The sequence below is a fragment of the Anthonomus grandis genome, chromosome 13 (assembly GCF_022605725.1).
Source record: "Anthonomus grandis grandis chromosome 13, icAntGran1.3, whole genome shotgun sequence".
In the NCBI taxonomy this organism is placed as follows: Eukaryota; Metazoa; Arthropoda; class Insecta; order Coleoptera; family Curculionidae; genus Anthonomus; species Anthonomus grandis.
In genome coordinates this window covers 11608014-11635900 of record NC_065558.1, presented here as the reverse complement: position 1 = coordinate 11635900, position 27887 = coordinate 11608014, and the positions used below count along the sequence as shown (strand labels likewise).

The 27887-nt window shown below is 30.1% G+C and overlaps 2 protein-coding genes across 4 annotated transcripts in view; both read right to left on the bottom strand.

Moving 5' to 3' along the window:
* Positions 1-11030, bottom strand: part of LOC126744172 (uncharacterized) — a 32499-nt gene extending 21469 nt beyond the window's left edge. The window contains exons 1-4 of the mRNA XM_050451529.1: positions 10983-11030; positions 8369-8776; positions 8200-8313; positions 7289-7672 (exon numbers count right to left, since the gene is read on the bottom strand). Of these exons, the coding sequence (XP_050307486.1) occupies positions 7289-7672; positions 8200-8313; positions 8369-8776; positions 10983-11030 (954 nt within the window). The remainder of the gene's footprint in view (positions 1-7288; positions 7673-8199; positions 8314-8368; positions 8777-10982) is intronic.
* LOC126744030 (solute carrier family 66 member 2) lies at positions 1020-27887 on the bottom strand. Of its 3 annotated transcripts, XM_050451342.1 has the most exons (6): positions 27533-27887; positions 22234-22370; positions 17855-17923; positions 16720-16936; positions 10983-11238; positions 1020-7672 (listed from the first exon to the last, which is right to left on the bottom strand). In XM_050451342.1, exons 1-5 carry the CDS (start codon positions 27733-27735, stop codon positions 11046-11048), a joined length of 819 nt encoding a protein of 272 aa, XP_050307299.1. In that variant the 5' UTR covers positions 27736-27887; the 3' UTR covers positions 1020-7672; positions 10983-11045. The 3 variants fall into 3 exon arrangements, with proteins under 3 accessions (XP_050307299.1, XP_050307300.1, XP_050307301.1); XM_050451343.1 differs by lacking the exon at positions 17855-17923; XM_050451344.1 differs by lacking the exons at positions 1020-7672; positions 10983-11238; positions 16720-16936; positions 17855-17923 and adding an exon at positions 20918-20968.

The following is a 27887-nucleotide window of genomic DNA, read 5'->3' as shown; positions in this document are numbered from 1 at the left end:
CATTTTAAAATGATCATGTATACCTACATATTTTAAAAGCAATTTGTCTGGATACCTGCTTAATCGTTTTTCAAAAAATATACAAAGCGTTAACAATAACAGAATCTTTTGAATTTTTTTTCTAAAATTTCCCCTAAGTGCTCATAGATTAACAGAGTGAACAAATAAATGATATTTTGAAAATAATTTTTTTAATATTAGCAAAATGCCTTTGAGTAAAAAATAAAATATAATATAAATTTAAAAAGCATGTTTTTAAGCAATTTGGGTAAGGTCTTTGCCGTCCTAATATATTTTAAGAATATATAATAAATCATATATACAGAAATATATAAAATATACAGAGTATTTAAAACAATCCATTTTGATCAAAAACAAATTTTAAAAATCAGAATAATTAATTCAAACAAAACGTTGAAAAAAAAATCTTTGCAGTTATTTTTATAAATTTTAGAAAGAACTTCCTGACCAAATATAAATTAAGAAAAATGTGTTTACTCGCTTTTGAAAAATTTTACATGACACCTAGATGAGAGTACTTAAAAAAATAACAGGCCAAAAATTGCTTAATTTTTTATAAAATATAAAGATTTAATTTCCTAAAAATTGAACAAAATGCCCATACTTCAACCATAAAACAAGAAACAATGTAAGTTTGGAAAGTTGTATAAATTATGTTGGTTATTTTGATTTTACTAATTAAAACTTGAATTTTGAAGGTCAAAAGTTGCATTGTAAACCACTTACAATGTGCTGCTCTGTAATGTCCCTCTGCTATTTAAAAAATTTGAAGTTGGCCCAATTTACTAGGCTTTGGTATAAAATGATTTGCATTTTGGGTCACTGACTAACATATGTACATATATACATTTTTGGAAAATGTGTCTATAAAATTCCACATTTTTTTAATAAATATACACATACTGTTTAAAAATAGATCTTCGTAGATTTTGTGTTCTATAACTAAATAATGAATGGAATAGTAATATATTTAAGGAACCGAATAATACACCACTTCCTGAAATTAAATATTTTTATTAGTCTGATTTACAAATTATATTATTTTATGGCTAATTGACTGGAATGACTAGTAAACGCAAAATGCAAATATAATCACAGATACAACAAATGGTAACTTGCGATGGCCAACTATTCCTTAACACAAGGAATCATTTTCTAAATCAATTGCTAAATAATAAAACGATATTTTTTTTTTAAATAACAATAATCATGCTTTTTTATTTTTAAACAATACACCATCTTTATGGCAAACAAACGATTACCTATATATAAAATAAAGTAGGTTAAATATACATCCAATTTTAATATTTTATGCATATTTGGTTATATACCTCGGGTTTAAAAATTATCTAAAAATCATTAAACCTACATCAAACATAAGTAATTTTTGCTAACCAGTGCGTCGAAGATTAGCTATTACTAGTGATATACTGTTTTCTATTATTGCTGACAGTTGCAGTTGGGATTTTTTAAGCATATTATCGCACAATCCGATAAAAAGTTAACGTGAACCATTCAAATTTATCAAGAGTTCAAACTGATATGCATTAACCTTTCCAATACATGCATACGGAAAAATATATTGTAATGTATAACAGCAGATAACGTCCGCTTCGGTATTTCCCAACAGGAGATAAATAAATTTAAACATTACGTTGACTTGACTTACCTTAAACAGGCTTCACTAAAAACACATACACCTTCAAGAAAGGAAAATCAACTGGGTTTAAACCCACATAATGAAGGCAAATTACATAATTAAAATGATATTTTATCAACTTAGCCATAAAGTTGGTAATATAAGTATAGGAATTTCAATTGTCAGGTTCCTATCTGTTTTTTTTTATTTATAATAGTTCGAACGGTCCACTCGGTTGCATATAAGCAAAACGTACATTCATATACCACGGGAACAAATGTACGTTTTGCCATAACATTTTAATGATAATACTTTATAGAATGGTAACTGCTTATAATGGTGCCATACGCATGTACGTTTTGCTTATACGGTTTTGAACAACTTTACTACCTAATATTTTACATTTGACGGCGACATTTCAGCAATGTTTTTTTTAAATTATTGCTGATTTATTTAGGATATAAATGTACGGTATATGCGCGACATTTCTGACACAAAACTGCGATAATAAGTGGATTTAGGATATTTCTGTCACTGGGGTTTTTAATTTTTAACTTAAATATATATTGATTCCTTTGCATCAAAAAATTATCTCGTCCATGGACGATTTCACTCAAAGTTTGTGTATCCATGTGGGTATGCATTGGTTTTTCTTAAGTAGAGCATAGGACTTTGAACCTTTTTTTTTCAAAGAAACACTAAGTAGAGAGCGCTACTCAGACTTTGTATAGTTTCGACGTATCCCTGTTTTAGTTGTTTTACCTAGACATACCTAGTAATGAGATACGGTTTCAACAAGACACGGGAAAGTGAGGAGGTGCCTTTTCTCACTTTGCCATCACCGTTGGACAATTTCTTAATGCAACTCTTCCTAACAGACGAAGAGAACCGATTGAGGGGCCACCACGTTCACCAGATATAACCTCATTGGATTTTTTCTTATGGGGGCTATTTGAAGTCCAAAGTTTATGTAAAAAAACCAAATTAATAACGTTGATGATTTAAAGCTAAGAATTCGACAAGAAATAAGACAAATCGATCCGCAGGTGAATTGGCAGTTATTTACCGACTTCAAAAATGCATTGAAGTAAATGCACAACAAATTGAATACCAGTTGCAATAAATTAATTTTTTAATGTCGTATGCTTCATTAGTCTATTAGTGTATTACGTCAAATTTCACAAACTGTTGACTTAAAACATGTAATATGATATACAGAGAGCATAGATATCCAGTATCCAGTGAAGATTTCACTAAAAATTCTTAGATTCGTTATCAAAACAAACGACTTCAACAGATATTATTTTAGGCAAAGTAGAAAGTTTATCTTTTCAGTATTCTATAAACAAGTACATGAAAATATATCTAAAATTCTTCGTTCTTCAAACGGCATACTCGTAAATATTCATTTAATGATTTTAAATTACGAAAAATATAGTTTAAAATACTGGTATACATGGTTTCTCAGAGGATGCAACACCCTTAAAAGAAAAACCAAGTTTGACAACTCACTTAACTATAACATACCCTGTATACATTCATAAATATCGAAAAATATCCATGACAAAATATACATGCATATGGCACCATTACGAGCTTAACGTATCGCACTAGCAACCACGATAAAAGAAGCATTTAAATGCTATAGCAAAACGTACATGAATATGACACATTAAATGGTATTCACCAATTCGCTTATATGCCCCCCAATTATTTAACACAAAGGATATTTAATAAATGTACAGTGTAACCTAGGAACTTCCTAACAAAATGAGTCTTTAAAATCTGGCTAAATTAAATGGGATTTTAAAAATCTATCAATGATGTTGTAGAGGTTCTCAAAATTTCATTATTACATTATTATTAAATAAAAAATATATCACTACATACACGATTTTACAAAATCGCTTGCTTTTAACAATAAAATTTCTTCTCTCTGTGAAAATATCAATTGGTCCTTTAATTGGACTCAGATAATGGTCTTCCTAAATCACAGATGATGCCGTTTTACATTCATAGATAGTTATCGATCGATATACCAGCAACTGTTCAATTTCTTTAAAAAAACTGTAAGTAAGGCAAATAAGCCAAGATGTTGCAGATATAGGGGCCACAGGGAAATATGCTCTAATACTAACAGGTTTTTCTTAACATTACTATTGTTTGTAATAATTAAAGTATTACGTATTAACTAAAGTCGCCAACAACAATTAACTAAATGTATCGCAGTACATTTTAAATAAAATGATTAGACGGACCATGCAAAACTTTGTAGCTGTGTGTTTAGATGATGATAAGTTTTTTTTGTATTTTTTTAAATAATTTTATTGTGGTGTAAAGGATTACAGTAGGAAAATAAATGAAAGAAGAATATTAATGCTTAAAATTACATCAATTTTAGTTTTAGGAAATAAATTAATTCAACTATTCAAATGACATCTATATATATAAAAGAGTTTGTCCTGACTGACTGACTCATCATCGCAGAGCCCAAACTGCAATAGCTGGAAACGTGAAATTTTGCCAACGGGTTCCTTTTATAATGTAGGCACCGGATAAGAACGGATTTTTTAAAATTCCACCGATAAGGGTGTTTCCGCGGACGAAGTCGCGGGTACCAGGCTTGTTTTTTTATATGACTTGACTTGGACGGTTACTTCTGATTGATTTTGACAAGTCGGTGCTTAATGCGCTAAAAGATTGTGTGAATCTCACTGACCCTATAACAAAATTTCTAATATGCTTAATGGAATTTATTGGTACAAGAAATATGTTTTGATACTAACGTAATATATATTATAATTGCTTATATCTCAAAAAACGAATTCTCAGTAAACTTGATTTATTTATATATTTTTTTCTTAGTGATGCCAAAACTAAATAAGGAAGAAATCAGCAAAATGACTTGAAATATGAGACGTAGGTTTTAGAATAAACTGATGGCTTGAATTAACTTTTGGTCAAATATACGATTCTTAGCTAAAAAAATTACTATTCAAAAAATGTTTTTATCCTTAAAAATAGGAACATGGTACTATCAGGATTGAATCAGTTGGCTCTAAATAGTTTCGAGTAGAATGTGTAAAAAAGCAAAATTTTCAAGAATATGTAGAGTTCCACATATTTAGCAATAATCAAACACGTAAAAATATTTAATAAATTTTAAGATTATATTTATTTTCACTTTTCTCTCTAAGCCAACCTAAGTGAACTTTGTAAGAAAAAATGAGTAATAATTCTTACAGGGAATCAAACTTTAGGTCACTGAGTATAAAAATATTCTTGCAACATCGTGTCTGAATTTCTTCACTAATTATTAGTTATGAATATCACGATGCAATATGCTACCTGTAAGCCTTATCATATATTTAAAAAAAAATTGCTGTGAAGATCTATAAAACGTAACTTCAGGCAGTAAATCTAAGAGTTGAATAAGATTTCAAAAATAAAAAGCAAATTACATATACCAAAAACTTGTTTAAAAAAAACTCATAAAACTCGTTATAAACTAATTCTCGTGATAAACAAAAAAAAATTCTTTATAAAATTTGTCTTGTTATAGTTTAGCATTGTGTCCTATGGAAAGGTTCAAGACACTTATATTCAGCAGTAAACCCCCCTTGATAATTCATGTAAATCATTAAATGAATAGAATTGAAGGGGTTAGAATAAAAAGGGTTGAAGTGCATTTTTCCAATATTTTTAAATTGCTTTATTCCAAGGCTAAGGTATGCAAGATTCTTGAAAATCAAATATGAAGAGCGATGAAATAAATCCCAATATACGTGCAAAAACTAAATACTGTGTTTAATTATCAAAGTAAGTCAAAAAGAAAGTTTAATGTATGGTACTGGATGTAACTATCCGATTATATAGGAATTATATAGGATTAGACAATTATTCTAATATTAGTAAACGATTCAGCTTTGATTTAATTATCAGTTGTTGATTTTTCTAAAATAAGGAGAATTTATTTATTTCGATTATTCCAGTTTACGATTAATTACATTTAACTAGACTATCAATTATGCCAGTAAGAATATTTAAATGTTTCCAATATTTCAATTTGTTAGATAATGAATTTAAATTCTGACTTGGTAATTTTATTTGTAGATCTGATGTGTTTTTAAAAATTCCATTAATAAATTAAAACATCGATGTTATAAATTGCCTTTTATTAAAAATTAAAAAAAAAATTATTTTATACAGATACTCTAAAAATATATCTACGGTTGTTTTCCTTTTATTTAAAAACTATTTTAATAAGTAATTATAGTATTAACTTAAATATGACCCATTTAGAAGTGTTGAGCCTTTTATTTGGTTATTTATCACATAGTGTCTCTACACTCCCAGGAATTGAAATCATTCTTTTACAATCTATGCTAGTAGTTTATATTGAACCCAATTTTTAAAATTTGATAGAAGCAAATAAGACACAAAATTAAGATAATCTTGAAGGGTGACTAATAATATGCACCAATTTTATTACTTATTGCATTTAGCACTGTAGTTTAAATCCTACCTGCGGATTATAGACAAGAGTTTGGATTACTAGCAACTAGCTTGGGTAGTAATAGGTTTATTAATTGCTACCATATTTATTATAGAAAATAAAAATTGTAATGACAGTAAAACCTCCAGCATTTTCATTGGCTTTTTTAGATTATTCTTGCTTTAATATGATTTAAATATTTGTTTAGGCATGGAATTATTTTTTTTAGAAAATTGCAACATACATGATATAATTTGAAATTAATAAAAAACGGAAAAAAATTACTTTTCCATTCTTTATTTAAGATGACGTTTCGCCTAATTAGGAATCACATCATATCTAATACCAACATTGCAAAGTCAAAACATAAATAAAGTTCATTTAAGTAATATAGTTAACGATCATTAAAAATATATTAAAAGTTTAATCTATAGAATATTAAGGGAGGTCTTTATAGGTTTATTTAAAGCGCTGTTGTATTTTTGCAGTAAACGAATATTATTACTTATTGCGACTACCTCAAGATTTAAAACCTTTTTTACCAATGTACTGTTAATTTGTAATTCCATTTATAATTCTTTAATTATATTGTCTCATCTGTAATATTATGAGGTGTTATTATGTTTTGGTGATTTGTTCAGATATCTTTTAACAACAAAGCATATTTTTACTTCTGACATTCAATTCTGTTATTAAATGTTAATGTTTATTTAACCATAAAAGCTCTAAATAAATAACTTGGGGGATATGTTTTACAAAAAAAAACTTTTCCATAATAAAACTAAAAAAAAAACAAGGTAACAGTACAATTCTCAAGAATAAAACGATAATCCTTATAATATGAACAATAGTAAATTACTGTAAATAAATCAACAATTACCCTCAAATTGAAAAATAACTAAGGGAAACTATCTCAGATGGTCTAATTGCTTGAATAAAGTAAACAGATAAGAAACTTCAAAGTTTTGCATAATTCTGCCCTTAAAACGCACTTACCCGACTAAAACAACAATTAAGCAGCGCTCAGTCAAAATTCGAAACCGCAATATTAGAAAAAAGGAAGCATTAAACTCGATCGGAAGCATAACGGAAAATATATGTCATAACGTATGCCTATGTATAAGCATGCTAACCTTAGCGCTCTTCTTATAAGTAACTTTACATGTTCGAACTAGTTTATCACCATTGTTGCTTAAACCTGTATAACAGCCGCCATTGACATTTCTGTACAAATAATCTACATTTTCGTTATCTTTGTTATTAATATTGTCACTGCATATACTACTACTAATACTATTACTACTGTTGCTATCATTTATTTTCTCATCTCGTTCGTTATGAACGTCCGCACTCACCACAATATTGTCCGCGGTTTGTGTAGATTTGATGCTACTTTCACTAGTAATTTCGGTAGGTTTTGATGCGTCGCCTTCGCAACACTTACCATTCGTTAAAGGGAAATTTTCAACGTTTTCGTTACAATTTGGTGCCAGTGATGTTTCGTCTATTACAGTTACCTGTAACGGAAATTAAATTAAGATAATATAAATTGAATAGGAATGTTCACTAAATTTCAAATATATTAAAAATGTTTATATTACACTTTGGGATTTAAGCACATTTTTCTGACAGTGTCTGGTCAAAATCAAAATGACGGTCACGTCATTTATTTTTATGACACCCTCCTCATATACACTGGGCCGCAAATTTAACGCACCACTACTATATTTTGAAAAAATATATATTTTATAATATTAATAAAATATTTTTGGGTCTAAATTAAGTATATTCTTATTTTAACATAATATAAGTATTAACAATAAAAGAAATGTCAAAAGAGCGTAAAAAAAGTATAGAAAAAAAAAACAAGAAAATTAAAAAGAATATTAACGGCACAGCACGGCAGCGTATATTCATGCTTAAAATTATGGGCCTTATCTCGTTTTCATCCAAGTTATTCCATATTTGGACAATATCGAGAGTGAGATAAAGTATTAGGAGTGTTAAGAAGTTCTTGAAAACAGCGGTAGATCATGTCCCAAACATTCTCAATTGGACTAAGATCAGGACTATTTGCTGGCCCATCCATAGTTTCAATTCCAACATCATTAAAGTAATTTTGAACAATCTGAGCAACATGCGGTCTAGCATTATCCTGCTGAAACAAAAAATTCTCACCAATGTAAGGGCCAAATGGTATCACATGTTCTTGCAAGATCTCCCTTATGTCTAGCAGCTGTTAAACTGCCATTATTAATAGCCACCAAGTCAGTACGAGCAGTTAAAGAGATTTCTCCCCAAAACATAACTGACCCTCCACCAAATAATCTGGTGTTCTGGAAGTTACATTGGGCATATCTTTCATTTGGTCTTTGATAAACTCTTATACGTCTATCTGAGTTGCAGAGACAAATTCTGGTTTCATCTGACCAAAGAACTCTTTCCCAGTCTTTATTAGCCCAATCAATGTGTTTCCTAGCAAAAGTTAACCGTGCTCTACGATGCTCTGGGGTCAAAGTTGGTCCTCGCGCTGGAATTCTTGGTCTCAGATTACATTCAGCTAGGCGTCGACGAACAGTATCAGTTGAAATTCTTAGTCCATCTACTTCCTGTAGCTGCGTCTGCGGCAATCTTCATGTCACAAACATTTGCCTTAAAGCAGAGAGTCTTATGAAACGGTCTTGAAATTGTGTAGTTATGCGATGTCTGCCTTGACCAGGTCTTCTTAAGTTCTGACCTGTCTCCCTATAACGCTCAATCATACGGGAAATGGATGTATGCGATACACCAAATCTCTCTCTAATTCTTCGAAAGCTTCATCAATTTCTTGATTGACGTTCCATAATAAACACTATACTTCACAAATGTAAATTTTTAGTACAAATGATAAATTTTACCAATAAAACTTACAAGCAAAAAAAGGTATATTAATTCAAATTTTATCTGGAATTCTAACAAAACAAAAATAAGACAAATATACTTCGAGTAAAATAAACACCTTTATAAATTTGGAATGTCTGTAATATGGCAGTTTAAAATAAAAATAAATATTTCCATTTTTATGGACATTTCTAAAATTTAATTCGGAATAATGTAGTGGTGCGTTAATTTTGCTGGCCAGTGTATTATTCTTCAACTAAAATTTATGACCGTCATTAAAATATGTGACAGTTTCAGACGAGAATCAACAGGTCTAAGTGAGTGCCCGTCGAACCGGCAAACTAATTGGCTCTGAATCATTAACTGATTCGGATGTGACCGCTGAGATAAACATATCTATCCCTCACGATGAATTCTGAATGTAAAATTGACAACACTGTATTATTTCACCTTTATACACAAACTATAAATAATAAAAGATTAGAATTGAAAGTTCTGCTGTTTGAATTATCTTCAAATATTTTTTGTGTAACAGAGCACTGGTTACAAAATGAAAACATTAAAAGTCTGAACGTAAATAATTATTTGTTGCAAAAATTTTTAACTAGAGAGGTCAGCCTAGGGGAAGGGACAGCCATATTTACCAAAAAAGTGGATCAATTAGATGTATCACAGGATTACAGTCATTGTGTGTCACTACATTCTACATGAATCATATTAATATGTATGTATAGGTCACCAAAAGGTGATATTGAAGCATTTATGCTTAAATTAAATGAAATTTTAGATTCTGTTTATTCAACTAATAAGTTTTTAATTGCTTGTCGTGATTTTAATGTTAACTGTGCAGTCGAGAATGATGCTTTTTTTTCTCTATGGCAACTGGTTCGTTCCTATGATATGATGTCCCATGTAGAGAAGATGACGAGGGTGACACCGACCTCAAATTTACACATTGAACATTTTTCCGCCGAGCGGAACATAGGAAAACCCATGTAAATTTTAAGGGGGTCAATTATTGGCTTCCCTGTACATTTTATAGAAAAAATGTAAGATAACTTTTTGAAGAGACCAATCTGGCAAACCCTCGTGCAAAGTTTCAAAAAAATTTAATAAGCGAATCTTGAATTATTCAATTAAATGTAATTGCAAAATTACCAAATTTTCGGTTCAGGTAAAACCAAACGGGAACCAGTAAAATGAATATTGTCACTGACGTGAGGAAAAGTATCAATAAATCAGTGACAGTCGATATTTGAAAACAAGTATGAATTATTCAATCGACGAAAAAATAAATATAAATATTTAATATAACTTTATCGTTATATTAAATAAAAGTTTAGATAAAAAAGTAATGTTAACGTGTCTTACTTTGAATGTATGGTTGTGAGATTGATAAAACGAAAAAAAAAACATTTCTTGTATTCGGCTGTACGTCAGATTTGACAAAGCCTTATAACAAATTGTTTGCTGGTGGCTGGTGTCTCAACCAATTCTGGTGTCAAAGGAGATTTCTAAAATTTTTGTATCTTTAAATGTGGTGTCTATCCGGAAGGGGTGCGTATCACAATTTAGTATTTAATCACTAAAATTTAGAAGAATTTTCATATAAAATAGTTAAATAAATTTGCGAACACTTCATAGTAAACCACAATTACAGGAAACTTTTTATTGTCAGAAAATTCGAACTAATATTGCTAAAAAAATCTCCTATTTATTGAATGACGATGGACTTTAACTGCATTTCTTCTTTATGTGATATACATTTCTGCTCTTTTAGAGAAATGGCTGCAATCTCTGAAAACTTTTTTTCTTCACTAATGTAATTTAAGTATAATATTAAGTATATATTTTGGTTAATAGTATTATTTTTATTAAGTTTAGTTATTTTTTTGCTCTGTAATTGGATTTTTCTATAGGGAAAATAAATAAATGAATATAACTTACTTCGGTTTTCGATTGTTCTCTATGCTGATGCTTGGATTCGTCGTGCATCCACTTGACGACTACTCAGTCGATCCTGTGCGGTGCAAACCGCGCAGAATCGGTGTTGCCCTTGTAAATGTACACCTGGAGCAGGATCAGGGTGTCGATCGCCACCTGCATCGAACCGCATATCCAAAACTGCATCGGCGCGTCACGCAAGAGGAAGTACAACGTTTTAAAAATGTCTCCGCATGTCCACAGTATCACCATCGTTAAACTACAAAATTTAAATTATTAGGAGGGTTTAAATGGATTCGTAAAGATGAGGAATATAGTTTTAATTGGCATGTGGATAAAGGTTTTCCTCGAGACTGGTACGTTAGACGTATATGGAAAACGAGACAGAATTATTCTGAATTTAATAACTATGGTAACAGATCTTGTGACGTTGTCATTTATAGCAAAAAAGAGCAACAATCTTGATTTCTCTATTCAATTCCGAATATTTTTGCAATATTTACGGTCGTTTATGAGAAAAAAATTAATTATTTTCGTAAAATTGTGGTAAAAGTATTTATTGCTAAGCAATTAAGGGTCAAAATAAAACCGCTCTTAGAATTCCTGCGTATTTGCTATCTTTAAGCAGGTTGGTTGAAAACTAATGACATATCCCTTCTTAAACATAGAAATAGTGCATTTTTCAAGTGGAACACTTTATTACTAAATGTTTGGAGCAATAAAACTTCTTTCAATTTATCTGTCTTTTAACACAGTAACCAAATTTTTGCAAATATATAACTCCTTTCCGATATAAATCTAACATACCATTGGTCATCAATCGCCCCGTCAATATATGTAAAACAATTTTAACTAGATGGTTAAAAGACCCGTTTTTTTTAGACTTAACAGTGATTTAAATTCTGATAGTTTCAATAATAAAAATCTAAATAATATATGACTATAGATAAATTTTCCTAGAATGGAATTTAGAATTTGAAATAATAATCTTCCTTGGTATGAATGTGAGGTTAGAGAAATTGCTTTAGAGGCTATAAATTATATACATTGGCCCGCAAAATTAACCGGACAACGAAAATTTGGTTCAAATTCAATCCTTAATAACTTTTTCAGTATTGCATCGATTTTGATAATTTTTTACGAGTTTTAAGCCGTTGAATTGTCATAATTTTTTCATATCGAAGCTACAAAAATTTCGAACTGATTTACTGTTATACAGGGGTTAATGATGGTGTGGGGTGGTATTTCATTGGAAGCCTTTACAGACCTTGTTACACTCCAAAATACATACCTTAGGTAGTGCGTAGAAGAACATGTGATGCTTTATAAGCCATTTATAGGACAACCTTTTATCATGCTGCACAGAGCATAAATACCAAAGCAATATTTAAACGAAGTTGATGTTCATGTATTGGACTGGCTCCCAAGAGGTCCAGACGTCAACCCTATTGAGCGCTTGTGGAATATACTGGAAAGAAGGCACTGACAAACAAGTGGCAACAAATACCCCAAGATACGATTGCTTCTTTAATTGAATCTATGTCCGAAAGAAAGAGAGTTGTTATTCAAGCTCGTAGGGAAAATACCCGATTTTAGAAAAAAATTATAAATCTTAATACCGCCGTTATCCATATTTTATTAGAAAAATTTGTTGCTGATAAAGCATTATTGCATTGTTTCCTTTAAGTCGTGGCTTTTTCGTTAAGAATACAGATATCTGAATGAATCAAAAAACTAGTTGTTAAGAAAAGATGGGGCTTGAAAATGCAGCAAAAATAATCATTATTCGTTTAAAATTTTAGAGTCAAATTCGACTTTTTATTAACCCCTATATAATAACAAATCCATTAGAAATTTTGATAGCTTCGATATGAAAAAATGATGACAATAGTACAGCCTAAAATTTGGCAAAAAATTATTAAAATCAATGAATAATGTTAAAAGTTAATAAGGAGTGAATATGAACCAAATATTCGTTGTCCGGTTAATCATGCTGAGTGCAGTAACAGTTCAAAATAAGATAAATGCAGTGGTACATCTATAAAAAAAATCTTAATACTATGAAAATGAGATAATGGTTTGACACTAATGGAAATAAAATATTTGTTGAGAGTGAAAGATAAACAGCATCTATGTTTAAAATTTAAAAGTATTGCAGATATTTTTTTAGTTTTCCTAGTGATCTAAAATCTAGGGCCGCCGATGAAAAATCAGGAGAAAGCCATGACATCTGAATACAGATTACCGAGTAATTGAAAGTTAACTTTACGGTTATTTTAATAAAGAAGCTCTTTCTAGGAATTAATGATTGGTAAGGATGAATATGTCGTTATTGTAAATTTAAATTTGCAAAAAGTCCTAAAATCTAAATTTGAAATAATAGATAGGGATATAAACTAAATGAAATGAATTCCTTAAATAAAGACTTAATAATCGATCTAACCTAAACACAATTAAGAAAAAAATTCTAACACATAACCTTCACACAGATTTACTGAAAAATGATATAGTAGCCTTAACAACGATAAATAAAGAAATGCTTTGGTCCATCAAAGTCCTTGATGCGGAAACATTTTTTTTATCAGAACTTGTTTACCTTAAGATTAACCTGGAAAATTTAATATAATAATATGACTGTTATATTTCTGATTTATCTGTTAATGATTATGTAACTATTTTAACTGGTTTAAATGACAGTTCTATTAGAAAGTCTGACATAACTCTCTTAAGTAAGAATTGTTTTGGTATCAATTTGATTGTCTGCACTCTTTTCAATCTTCCAAATTCTTTAAACTACCATTATACGCGCACAGGTAACATAATATCTGTTAATCAAAAAATAATATCAGTGGTTACAAGCCTAAAAACGCTTTCAATTATAGGAATAATCATTTTTTAGAGATACAACCTCGGACAACCTTAAAAACGATATTTCTGCGTCCCCGTCGCTTCTTAATATTTAATGTTTAAGAAACTCATCTAATGAACTTAACCTTTTCGTTAATATTGCTGGTCCTCCAGATTTTACTTTTAACCGAACACTGGCTTAGAGCTGAGAAGCCATACTTCATTAACCGTTATATTATATGACGGTTATATTATATTATATAACCGTTATATTATTGAGTGCAGATTAGAGTTTGCTGTAATTTTTAGAAATGTTCTAGTTACTTATATTATACGTATTTATCGTCCACCCAACAATAATTTTAGGAAGTTCCTTGAATATTTTGAAATGCGTTTGTCTTTGTTTTCAATTACTAGTAGATTAATTGTTTGTTGAGATTTTAAGGTTTATTATTTAATAGTTTCCCATAAAGGGAGTTGTTTAAAAAATCTCCTGGCCTCTCTTAAATTATTTTTGTACAAATTTTAATCCAGAACAGGTTTGTGATAAACTTGTAATTCCCTCAGCGTTATCTGATCACGAGGCAGTCAAGGTTTATTATTAGCCACGATCAATCTTCTTAAAGTAAAGCCACCTAGAAAAACTAAAGTTTGCAGATTTGATATTAAGTAAATTTTTAATTTTTCCGGTATTACACACTTATCTTATTCCTCTCGATCTTCCCATTGATCTTGTCTCAAACATTTTTAATTAATTAATTTAATTAATAGTTTCCCACTTCAGAAAATTAAAGGTAAAACAAAAAACCGTGGATCTAAAAATATCGTCAATAAATCTAAGATGTCTACAAACCTTGAGAACATGTACAACTAATCCATGCTTCCACAATTACTATAATCTGCATAAAAAAAATTATAGGCAAATTATAGGAAGGACCAAGAAAGGTTACTATGGGCTTAGATTGCAGATAGCACACAATAAAACCAACGAAAATTGGAGTATTATTAATGAACTCAGAAGGTAACTGAATGGAAACTTAATAATATCTAATTGATGGAAATGTGTTTAATCAGTTTAACTGCTCAATAGCGGAGGAACTAACAGATAATCTAAACTCCCAACTTGATTCCCTAGGTTTGACTTAATGTGTTTCTGTTAATGACTCATCAAAATCTGTATTGTTATTAAGGTGGTGAACTAAATGACCTTGATAGTTAGAGACCCATATCACTTTTACCATGTCTATTGAGTATTACTCGGTAAGCTCTTTTGCTATGATGTCAGAGGTGTTGCTCAAGTTAATGGATGACTTATCTGTTGTAAGCCAACAGATCATGGAGCTCTTCAGGGTTCCGTACTTGGTCCTATTTTATTTCTTCTCTACATCAATAACTTTGCATCTCTTGATATTATAAGACGTTGTTTTACAATTCTTGCAGATGACACCACCATTCTAATTGGGGCTCATAAAGATCATGAGTTATTAATGAAAATTGTAGCTGGGGTTTAATTAGGGTTCAGCAATAGTGTGATTCAAACCTCCTGTTTCTCTAAACATTAATAAAACTATGTTATTGGCATTTAAGTTTGCACTGATCAGATAAATATACAGGATAAAGAACTGGAAGTAATTAACTGTAATAAATTTCTTGAAATTTTCATCAGTGATGAAATTTTAGCCTTGACATAGAAACTGGATAGTGGGTGTTATGCTGTTGGGATTGTTGCAGATGAACTTAAATCTAAAGCTACTAAATCAGCGTATCATTCTCTTAATGAAAGCCACTTGCACTATGGAATTGCAGCCCCAAAAGCTGGTGCAGCCAATATTTTTTCAATTCTGTTTTTGTTTTACAGAAAAGAGCAATTAGGTATGTTTGTCTTAAGTCACCTAGAGAAACCTGTAGGCCTGTACATTATTCTATTTGTTTATATTGGAAACAATCTGCTTAATTTATAAAAAATAAATAAATTGCATCTTACCAGAGGGACCAATCTAAAAAGCCTTATAATACCAGACCTCATTCCAGTGCCCATTCCAAAGAATGAATTGACTAGGAACTCTCTTATTTAATTAAAAATTAAGATTTTTAACTATTTTCCAATTAATGTACAGTCTGCAAAAGCTTTGATTTGCTTCAAAAGATCCTGCTGCATCACTCCTTAAAAGTGAAGCATTTTATAGTCTTATATATTTATATATTTTGATTATCACTGGGAATAAATCATGTGTGCAAGCTTTTGATCTTGGTTTATTTATTTTTTTCTTGTCAATTTTTAATTTTTTTTCTGGTGATAACTTTAAATTGTTACAATAATTTTGTTATGTATTTATGATGTTTGCCTTTTTTACTGAAAATTATAATTTGCTACTTTTAATATACTCGCCTTTTTGTTTTTTATTTCTATTTGCTACTTATTACGTTTTAGACTTAGGTACTCTTTAAGTGCTGAATATTTGGTCTAGTAGAAAGCCTTGTCCACAAATACTTGGTATTTTATGATAGTAAATTTTGATTTGAAAAAAACTGGGATTTTATGTTCGTTATAAAATGACTTAGAGTATCTTAAAACCGATGTCAGTATGCAACGGGAGGGTCAAGGTAAATTTTTGGATATTTTAGAGTACTACAAGGCAGCATGCTTGGAATGGCTATTTATAATATTCTTAAATGTCATAAACCACATTAAGGGTTTGGAATTGATTAACTGGTTTGCTGAATTTACACTAAAATTAATGATACATAATAATAAATGTAGCTTTTATGGCCAGTTTTCTCACTTGATGAATGATGCTAATTCAAGATTTAAATAAAGTAATTTTTAAGGTGAAGTTCATTTATACTAGGATATTTCTATTTAAATAAAAAAAATCATTTCATTAGTAGATACCTCATGCCTTCGGTGGACTTATTCCTATAGTTCTTGATAAGTTGAGGCATGCCCAACATGGCCTCGGTGAATACAGCCAAGAATCCAATTACTTCAACAAAATAAATATACTCTATAAATAGGTACATTAATAAGGAGGAAATAATGGTGAACACCAGCATGCAATCCAAGTAAGACTGGAAGTCCGACCAGCACCAGAAGTTCTTCGCGTCGAAATCTAAAAACAGAATAAGTTTTATCGATTTGCTCATATTTATCGTTAAATCATCCCGAACCTCCACAATAAGCGGCTAGTTTGCATTAATTTAAAGAAAAAAGGAAACATGCTTTTTGGGGGAAAAAATTCAGTTATAAGTAAAGAAGTTAATGTGACTCTATAAGATATATTTAATCCCTTTTGTGCTATATATAACCAAATAATCATAAGTAAAAGTGCCTTTTAACATACACTATCTAAAACGTAACTGCTATCTAAAGGTCACGCGTTTATTAAAGTCAGAGTTCAAGAAGCGACATTTTTATTTAATGTTAAAAGCGAAATATGAGACTGAAACATTGTATACTGATGCCCTATAGACAGTGAACGGCAAAAATATGAAACAAATTCAATAAAAAATAAATAAGGGCGTGTATATGTATATTTTTTCTATTTAAGTTTTCGAGGCTTTTAAATTCATAAAAACTGCAATTTTCAAAACCACGTATCTTACAAACAATTTAATAAAAGTATGGCATGGTATACATCAAAATGTTTATAATTTTATGTAGAATCTAAAAATGTAATCACATTTAAAATAAGAAAGTTGGTATTGACCACGGCTACATGAGACACCCTGTATATAAAAATTGTGTTGAAAAAAATGCGCATCGACGTGTGAGAGCGTTTTTTCGAACATGCCTTCGTTTATTTTTTATTGAATTTGTTCCATATTTTTGCTGTTCACTGTATAATACAAACATGCTCTTGATAAAAAAAACCCGATAAAATGCAGGAAACGCAAAATAAATCGGTGATGCGATAATGAATCTGAAGCAACCCTTTTTATGTAAAACCGGTTAGCTTAGAAGTTAAGCTGATTTGCGGTGAAAATGTGAACAAATTTAAGCTGGAAGCGAGAGCGTGCAAGCCTATTACCAATTATGTGCTGCGGAGGACGGGGTTTTGCAGAGAGAAGTTTAAGTCGCTTGATTTCCTGGCTATTAGCTGTCGGAGGAAACAAAAATTAAAAGCATTGAAAAATTTTCAAACATAATTGTGTAAATAACTCTAATGATTTTTTATGTGTCTATTACATAAGACATTTCTAGATCCACAAATTATTTTAAACAAATTAACTAAATTGTGGTTGATTATATTGTTAAGTGCTTAATTCTAGGAGAAACCACTGATGCATTTTCTTGTAAAAGTTCGGGGTATTTTTTAAACATCTTTGGATTTTTTTAGGTATTTATGAAATAATGAGTAAAAGTTAATATTATTAAAACATATTTGTTCAATAAATTTCTTTTAATTGAATTTTATTTTACTAAAACTAAATACAAGATTATAACTCGGCAACAGTATAAGGTTCTACCTTGATAAGGAACTTTTGAACAGAATTTAGAAGCTACAATAGTCTCAACTTGTCCTATTGATAATATAACATTTAATTATATGAGTAGGGAGGGCTATGCTTAAAGAAAGTTAGTTTATGAAGGGGTGTATTGTATTATGCTCATTTTGGAAAAGATACTTATGTAAGATTTAGAAGAATGTCACACACTCACATACAACCATATACAACATGTATATGCAAACCTCACATTATACTATTATCCTAAAAGAGAATGCCAAATTTCATGAAATAGTTAAATTTGGCATAGTATAAGTAATCAGTAGTGGTTTTAAGTTAGTTTTTTTGTTGAATATAAACATTACAATCCACATAAGAGCCTAGAAACTTGATCCCAAAACCTCTGTTGAAAAAGGCAGTAAGTTGTAGTTGATTGATTGATGAAAAACAAAGGTACCATCTGGTACCTCTCTGAACAAGGCAGAAGAGAATATTTTGTTCTAAATAAAACAAAATTACAGTTGCTTGTATTAGGTATGAGACTATTTTGTCTAAATCATCTTTATGCAGACATCAATGCAGGTTCGCAGTCGCTTCTCCAATCAAAATGTTAGTATCATCAGTAAAGTTAACGAATAAAACCTTCCTGTCTACTGCATCACCACTTAGGTCAATTATGTAGGGCATTAAAAGAAAAATGTTCCTATTATGCTGCCCTATACTTAGGGGTCTGAAAGTAGTATCTATGGCTATTCTTCTGGATTACCATTCCCACATGCAATCCCTTCAACCATCAGTAGTGAGGCTCAACTCCCTAAGATCCGATTTTTTTTTATGTCAGGTTACAAGAAGTCAAAAGCCTTTGAGAGGTCCAAGAAGGAACTTTTGGTTTTCAAAATCAGACACCACACAAAAAAAGGACATTCAACGATTGCGATGTTCATTGAAAAAAAAAATTAATTCAAATATGTAAATAAAATACAGGGTCCCGCAAAATGATCTCCCACATTTTGATTTTTAATAAAACCAATTTTTAATGTAAATGCTATTTATATTTTATTTTTATTAACTAAAAATATATGGTATGCCATTTTGTTTTTATTAAGTTTTGACAATTACAGAGTCCAAGTGGCAACCATTTGCTTTTTTTCGACACACATTCGAAGCTGATTTCTGAAAGTTTCCATTACTCGAGCAGTAATTTGAGGCGATATTCCTGTAATTTCTTGGCGTATTGCTGCTTTCAATTCGTCAATGGTTCGGGGATCATGTTGAAAAACCTTCTCTTTCAGGTAGCCCCAAAGGAAAAAGTCGCATGGGCATGGGGCAAGATCGGGTAAACGCGCAGGCCACCCAACGTCTCCACGTAACAAGATTACGCGTCCTGGAAATATTTCCCTTAACAGGTCCATTGTCCTTCTTGCCGTATGAGCTGTAGCCCCATCCTCTTGAAACCACACATCCGGATGTTCAAGTTCCCTAAGTTTTGGTTCCAAAAAATTACGTAGCATGTCGACATATCGATCAGCAGTTACGGTAACCGTTACCCCTCCTTCTTCAAAATTTCTGCTTGTTCACAGAGCCGGACAAATGGAAATGAGTCTCGTCACTCGTTATTAAAAGCGCATTTTGTGGGACGTTTTGAAGAATATCATTGGAACATTCTCGGCGATTTTCCTAGATTCCACGATCATCATTTTGTATGGGTGGAACTTCAGATCAGTGTGCAAAATTCTTCTCACAGAACGATCTGACAAACGCAAAGCAGAGGCATGTTTAACAGCTGAAGGTCTAGGAGATCGTTCAACTTCTTCTCTTAGAGCTGCAATGTTTTCAGGTGTCCGAACACTTCTGGGTCTACCAGTTAATTTTCTTTTTAAGGCTGAACCTGTAGCTCAAAAACTTGAAACCCACAACAGTATTGTTTTGCGATCTGGAACTGGATCATGTCTACCAAGCGCGAAGTGAGTACGGAAATTTCTTTGTGTCGTAATCATAGATTCCTTACTTTTAAAAATTTCTCGATAACGAAGGCACGATGCTCGCCCGTCCAGTTCATGGCGACAACACAAATGGCAAGGCGCGCGCAGCCAACCGACTACGCTAAGCTGGCTCCCTCTTTAGTGATTCGGGCTCAGTGGCGGCGCAAAATGTGGGAGATCATTTTGCCGGACCCTGTATATTTCTTAAAAAAGTTATTAAAAGTAAAAGTAACACAAAAAATTAAGAAAGAAATATAAACAAAAATAATATTTTAATTTATTTTGATCAAAAAATGCAATGACTTCTTAACCAAAAAAAATTTAATGCCCTCTTTATTTTTTTTTAATTAAAAAAAATACATAAATTAATAAAACCATAAAATATATAATATAAAAAAATTAAAACAGGTTTCATGAAAATTTAAACAGAAGTAAATAAAAAATTTTTATTAAAATAAAAAACTAATTTTAAATTGTAAGATAATTTATTCTAAATTATTAATATTTTTATGAATCATGTAAGAGATGTTTGTCCGCAATACTGACTGAATTTTTATCTTATATTTAATTCATTGTTTTATGGTGAATTCATTACATAATTTTTAGGTTCGATATCTGACGTTTTGTGATTTAGCAGCCATCAACTTTTCCTTCTTTGGGGGTCATTTTACTTTAGAGGTACTTCTAATATTAATTATATACTTCGCCTGGGCCCTATACGTAATATTCTATATAATATTCTTCTGACAAATACATTGTCCCACTCATTTATGTGTCATAATTAATTTATTTATTAAACTGACCTCAATAAAGCATAAAGATAGCAACAAAAAAAATAACTACTTTAAAGATAATAATAGTAAAATATACCAATATATGATACTATAATAATTAGACAGTTTGGCACCAAAACCACTGTCTTTCACTAATTAATTTAATGTTATAGAGGAGACCTAGTAAACAAAAACAGATGACTCTGTCAAATGTTTTCAAAATTAAGGAAAGAGAGCTAATAAGCCTGATTTTATACATATTAAACAATAAATGTATTCTCCCATATTACATCTAGACAATGAATGTGCATTCCATAAACTAATTTAGAACTACATAAAATAAATAATATATCATTTTGACATAACTAAAAAAGCATTTAAAATTCCCACTACTACACCAAATCATATATAGATTCTACTAAACTTTTAAAAATGATATGGGTTAAATTGCTATAGTATAATATCTCTCTGAAAATATGTACACAAGTTTTACTTAATTTTTCTGCTTAAGATTTCTATCTAAAATTACCACCAAGACATTTTGTTTGATTGCAAGACTTTATGATGATATCTCTGTTGTTTACATTTATAGAAGAAAGAACAACCTACTGTGTTATTTGGAAATTCAGGGAGAATTGAAAGTGGTCAAGCATCTTTTATACTTTTTATTCAACCAATGTACTTGGTTCCCCTTTAGATTTAGATATACAAACTTAATAAAAAATATTTAATAAAAGCATAGATTTTCCAATCAATTTTAAAACTATTGAGCTACACCCGGATTTTGACTATCTACAAATCAATGCTTTATCCCTAAATAAAGAGATCTCACACAATTATATTTCTGTAAAAAGGATATTTTTGCAAAATTTTTTAATTAAATGACGTTTTATTCCAAAAATTTTTAACAGTGATTTCTCCCTTACTCTTTCTCAAAACAAAAATTATATAATCTTTAGATTATACATCAACCGATTAAAACACAATTAATTAAAAATATATTTAAAAGCAATGTTTGTGAAGCAAAACATGTATAACAGCTCTACAATTACTGCAAATTATTTAGCTCTATAACAAAAGTTATCTACAATGATTATAAATAGTAACCCTAACTAAAATATATACCTGAAAACTCTAGATACAAGCAGAGACAATTTACTTTATTTACATAATCAGATGGTTAGGATGGAAAATGGATTAACATACCTGTAAAAATTCTTTGTCTAGCCTGATGTAACTGATTCTTATTTCTTGTTCTGACACACAAATGGATCATGGCAAACATGGTGGCGTTCATTATTAGACTTTGTATTAACAGTGGAATCTCGAAGTGCTTGCCAAACCTATTTTGTGAAAAGTAAAATAAAAGTAATTTAAAATTAAACAAAAAAAAGACTATAGTCATAGAAAAATAAAAAGTAGCTAATTAACATTTGCTAATAAACATATCACTAATTGTAGCAATAGAGTTATTAAATTACTGCGGTTTGTCAAAAGAAGTAAAATTCTGTATATGCCTCTGCAATAAGATCTTAGCTTAAAAAATGTAGTAGTGTCAGCCCTCCATATTCTAATATTCATTTTGTACAAATAAAATTTATTAAATATATAGCTGTCAAAAAGAGAACACCAATTGAAGATCTAAACTATGCAGTACTAGAAGAACAATAATATGTCTTAAAACTTTACCACAATATCAATGCAAACATATAATTTTCAATGACAAGTTCCTACATTGTCTAGTCTAAAACCCTAAAATTTTAAATCTAAAATTTAATAAAAGATTTAAGACAAAATGAGTCAGTTTCTAAGGTCAAGATACTCCCTTTAATAGGCATATTGGCCCCCTCAAGTTTAAAGGCGAAACATTTTGAATATTGTATTAGATGTATTATGTAGTTTATTAGGTTAATTTTGACATTACTTTAGGTTAGGTTTCATTAACCTGTATTTATTTAATTTAGGCTTTAAAAAACTAGTAGTCGTGAATTTTCTTAATCATGCACAAAATCGATTTTTTTAAATATATTTAAATAAATAATTATTTAGACAAAACAATTCTTTTATATATAGTAAATAAGAGATTTTTATTTATAGTAATATGGTAAAAACTTGACTACTATTATATATATAATAAATATAATAAGTTTGTTGTTATGTTCGTTGATAAAAACATAATATGTTTGTCCTCTTTTTATAATTGTTACTGTAAATCTCATAAATTAATTCCAAAAAAAGTTTAATTGTAAATCCTTACAATGTGCAGAACAACATGTTTTTTTATTCAGTTGTCCCTGATCAAGGTTGCATCAATATTAGTTGATGCAACAATTGCATAAATATTAGTATTCTTCCACCTACTTTAGATGCAATATTAGTCATTTTTTAAGCAGTTTCTTGCATAATATTGTAACATAAAAAACACAGAAGATTCTCTTTACTTTAATATTTTGATTTTGTTTTATATTAACTAGAAAGAAAACAAAAAAATTAAATTTACAACAACATATAAAATGTCACTGTCCGTTGCCACTGTCAAAATGCCTTATGTATGGTTGAAATGCTTTAAATATAAACACCAAGACAAATAATATAGTGATATATTTAAAATTATAATAATGAAAGAAATTATATATAAGTTGTGGCAAATAAAAAGCATTTTCTCCTTATACTTAATAATCGGTGATTAGAGACACACATACAACTTTAAAAATTAATTGTGTGTCTACTCTTAAGCAAGTGTTATGTTGTATATTTTTGTTAAATAAAAAAATTATTTATTTAATTTTTTAGAAGAATTTAAAAAAATATTAACACAAAATACCAGATAAAAATAAAATGCCATAGTTATAAAAATACATTAAAGAAAATAAAAATGTAAAACACAGGATAAGGTCACAAGTTATCATAAAATACTCCTCACTATTATAATCTGGGTATTAAGGTTTCCGTAATGATCTTTTAAAAGTTTATTTCATTACTATTTAATATGTTTATGCTTTTTTCAATTTAAATATGTAAATGAGTTCATGGTAAGAGTAGAAGTAGGAAGGAGCAGATTTATATTATTTATCCTACAAGTCACATGAACATCATTAGTAATATCCAATGACTTTTTTTAACAGGAAAAACTAGATTCTGCAAATTCTGAGTAGGTATGTCAAAAAGGGTAACAATATCAGAGATGTTCCTCAAATAATAAAAAACAAGTTTAGTGTTTACAATGAAATGTCCCAAAATTAAGGACACTTTTTAATTCAACTTCTGTGAGAACTCTATCAATGTGTGTCTTTATTGTGCATTAATATATGATATTTAAAAATGTTTGTACTTTAAAAGTTAATATTATTTTTAAACATAGAAAAAATCATCTTTTTCATATGATTAGGCAATTTATTGTACAGTCTTACACCCATATAGTGAGGATTCTTTTCAAACAGTGCTAGATTGTGACCAGGCACTTGCAATTTGGTATTAAATTTTGTGTTTATTCATGAATCTTTTCCAAGGCGGCAAAACTGTTCAAATTTTTCTTAACATAAATCAATATTTCTAATACATAGAGGGCAAGTGAGAACATTATATTTTTCATTTAAATTTCTGCATGAATGCTCAATACCTACACTAGCAATATTTTCTTAACGCTTTCTTCTGCATTTGAAACACTCTAGTCTCAAATTCAAATACCACCTTTATTATCACCAACAGAGTTGCTGATAAAGCCTTGCTATGAGCTAAATTTATCCTTGTATCTTATTATAATAATAAAATACAAGTAACACTAGGGGAAGTGTGTATAATATACATTGATAATTCATCAACATTAAAACTTATAAAAAATAAAACACACTAATTATGTAAAAGATAAGTAGACTATTAATTCCAGCTAGTTACATTATTCATTCATGGTGTAACAGGCTTTCAAGACCAATATTTTCCTTAAGGCTTTCTTAAATCTAACAGGACAGTCTATTTTTTCTAATTTCAAGAGGAAGGTAGTTAAAGATTTTCTTAACCATATAAAGAAATGACTTTATTAGCTCAGTGTGTAGTATGTGCAATCTGAAGAATTGTCTCTTATAACTTAATTTTTATTATTTTTAATTGTAAAACTTGCAGTCTATAACATACAGTATTGTGCATAAATATAGCAACAAGTGATGTTTTTAAAAATATTATTTGCTCCTTTATTTATTCCATATTATTTCTTTACTTTTAAGTACACACCTCTGTATTATTTATAAATATACCCAGATATCATAAGAATGCCAATACAGAGTAAGGAACTTCATGTTTGTTTATTTAGACAATGTGCATAAATATAGCAACATTCTTGTTTCACATTTATTTTATCAGTTCATTTTATCAATATCGATTTACCCCCTGTAAAGTTGTTATTTTTGAATCTCAGAATTAACTTAAAATGGATTGCTCAAAAACATCTCTGATGGTGATGTAAGAAAAATTATTGTGGACCATTATGAAAATGGTGTTAGGCAGAGTGACATTGCAAGAAGCTTACAGCTTCACAGGTCAATTGTATCCAGAGTTTGCAAAAAATTTCGCCTTACTGGAACAGCTGCACCGGCGCCCATTTCTGGTAGACCCAGAAAAATAAATTTGAGGATGGATAGGCAGCTGCTACGATTTTCCAAAGAAAATCCTTTTTCGTCTTCTTCCCAAATTTTGGCAAAATTAAAAGAGGGTGAAGGAGCAAAGCTCAGTTCCAGTACCGTAAGGAGAAGATTACTTGATGCCAACTTACCTGCTCGTCGCCCCGCCAAAAAACCGTTACTCTCGAAGAAGAATGTCAAGGCTCGTTTTCACTTTGCCCAATCTCATGTCCACTGGTCTGTAGCTGATTGGAAGAAAGTCGTATTTAGTGATGAATCTAAATATAATTTATTCAGGACTGATGGAGTGATGTACGTCAGACGCCCCAGTGAACAAAAATTAAACAAAAAGTACATTTGCCCCACAGCTAAACATGGAGGGGGAAATATTCTTGTATGGGGATGTTTCTCGGCTCATGGCATGGGATCCATAGTAAGAATAGTGGGCAAAATGGATCATTTCATGTACAAAGACATTCTGCAAACACATTTAGTGCTATATATGGATGAAGTCATGCCAGTAACAGCCATATTTCAGCATAACAACGATCCAAAACATGCTTCTCAATTTGTTAAGAGGTGGCTATCCAATGAAAAAAAAAATGTAATGGTCGGGCCATCTCAATCGCCAGACCTAAACCCTATAGAGAATTTATGGCATTACATTGACACCAAAATCAGGCACCTAACATGCTCTAATACAAATATTCTCTTTGAAATAGTGGAAAAGGCTTGGAAAGAAGTGAACAATGACTATATTTTGAAATTAATTGAGTCCATGCCAAGAAGATGTGCAGATGTTATAAAGGAGAAGGGGTACTACATGAAATATTGAATTGATTTTAATTTAGTTGCGTTATATTTTTTTTTAGAATCAAAACTATTTTTTGTTGCTATATTTTTGAATAATAAATTTGCATAAAACAATTTGGTGTTTTATTATGATACAAAAAATATGATAATATGAAAATATAAACAGGCTCTAACTATTCTTGTAAATAATATATAAACCTTACTTATAATAGATACTAAAAGATATATAACAGAAAAGTTCAATGTTTCTATCTTTTTGCACAATACTGTATATAAGGAAGAAAGTGTTAATTTTTTTTTTTTTTGTAAGACATGGATGGTATGACTCACAATATCATATTTTAGAAAGAAAGCAAATTGTTCTTTTCAGCAGTAAAAGGAGTGAGTCAAAACTATATTGATCACATAAGCTCCAAAAACATATGCCACCGCTCAAGTAAGACTCCACAAGAGCATCATAAGTACTTTTAGCTATGTTAAAGTCTAAGCAATAAGAGATTACTCTAAAAGCATAGCAACCAGAAAAACCTTATTGCATATCTTGGTAATATGATCTTGAAATATAAGCCCATAAGTCTTATTATGATTAGATGCTTCCCAAAAATGAAGCCTGTATTTTATGTGCAATACACAGTGAGAAAAGTAATATGACAGTATTTTAGTCAGAAAGTTTTTTAAGATGAAAAATAGCAAAACAAGCTGCAGCAAATTTAGAACACAAGTTCCAGTTTAAAGCCGAGCCAATGTGAAATCCTAATAATTTAGTTTTTGTTACTGCTGTTCATGTTATAAAATTGATATTGTATCTGCATTAAAAGGCAATTTGTTCCTAAGAATCCAAATCTTAATATTAATTCACTGACAGAATGATCATTACAAATAAAACTATTATCATCCACAAACAAAATTTCTGTGAGAACTCTTGCCTCAGTTTGGTCTCATTCTAATAGTATTTAGTTATCTATGTGTAACTGTACATGTCACTGCAATGTATATATTTATTGTGAATTTTCAAATAAAAGTGCCTGTACTTTAAAAGCCTCTTTACTATTATACTGAAATGAAAGCTCCAAACTTACCAAAACAAAATCCTTAAGGTATTTGCTATTAGAAGAGCTAAACATACTAATAGAGAAAACCCCTCAGCGTCTCGGGTCTTCTTGATTTGCCGATATTGGGGTATATAAGGGATAACTCCCCCAATTATCATAGCCCCAGCACTTACCCACCCCACTACATGCCCTACAGTCAACGATAGCTCGTCGGAAATAACCCAATCCATAATGTGTTATTTATGGAAACTTATATACACTATTGAACATTTCTCTTAACTAATTGAAGTGCCTTAGTTTCCTGCACTACTAAGATTCTTCAACTAGTTTCCACTTATCCTTCCCTGATAAGCCTAATTCCTGACGTTTACAAATGTCTATC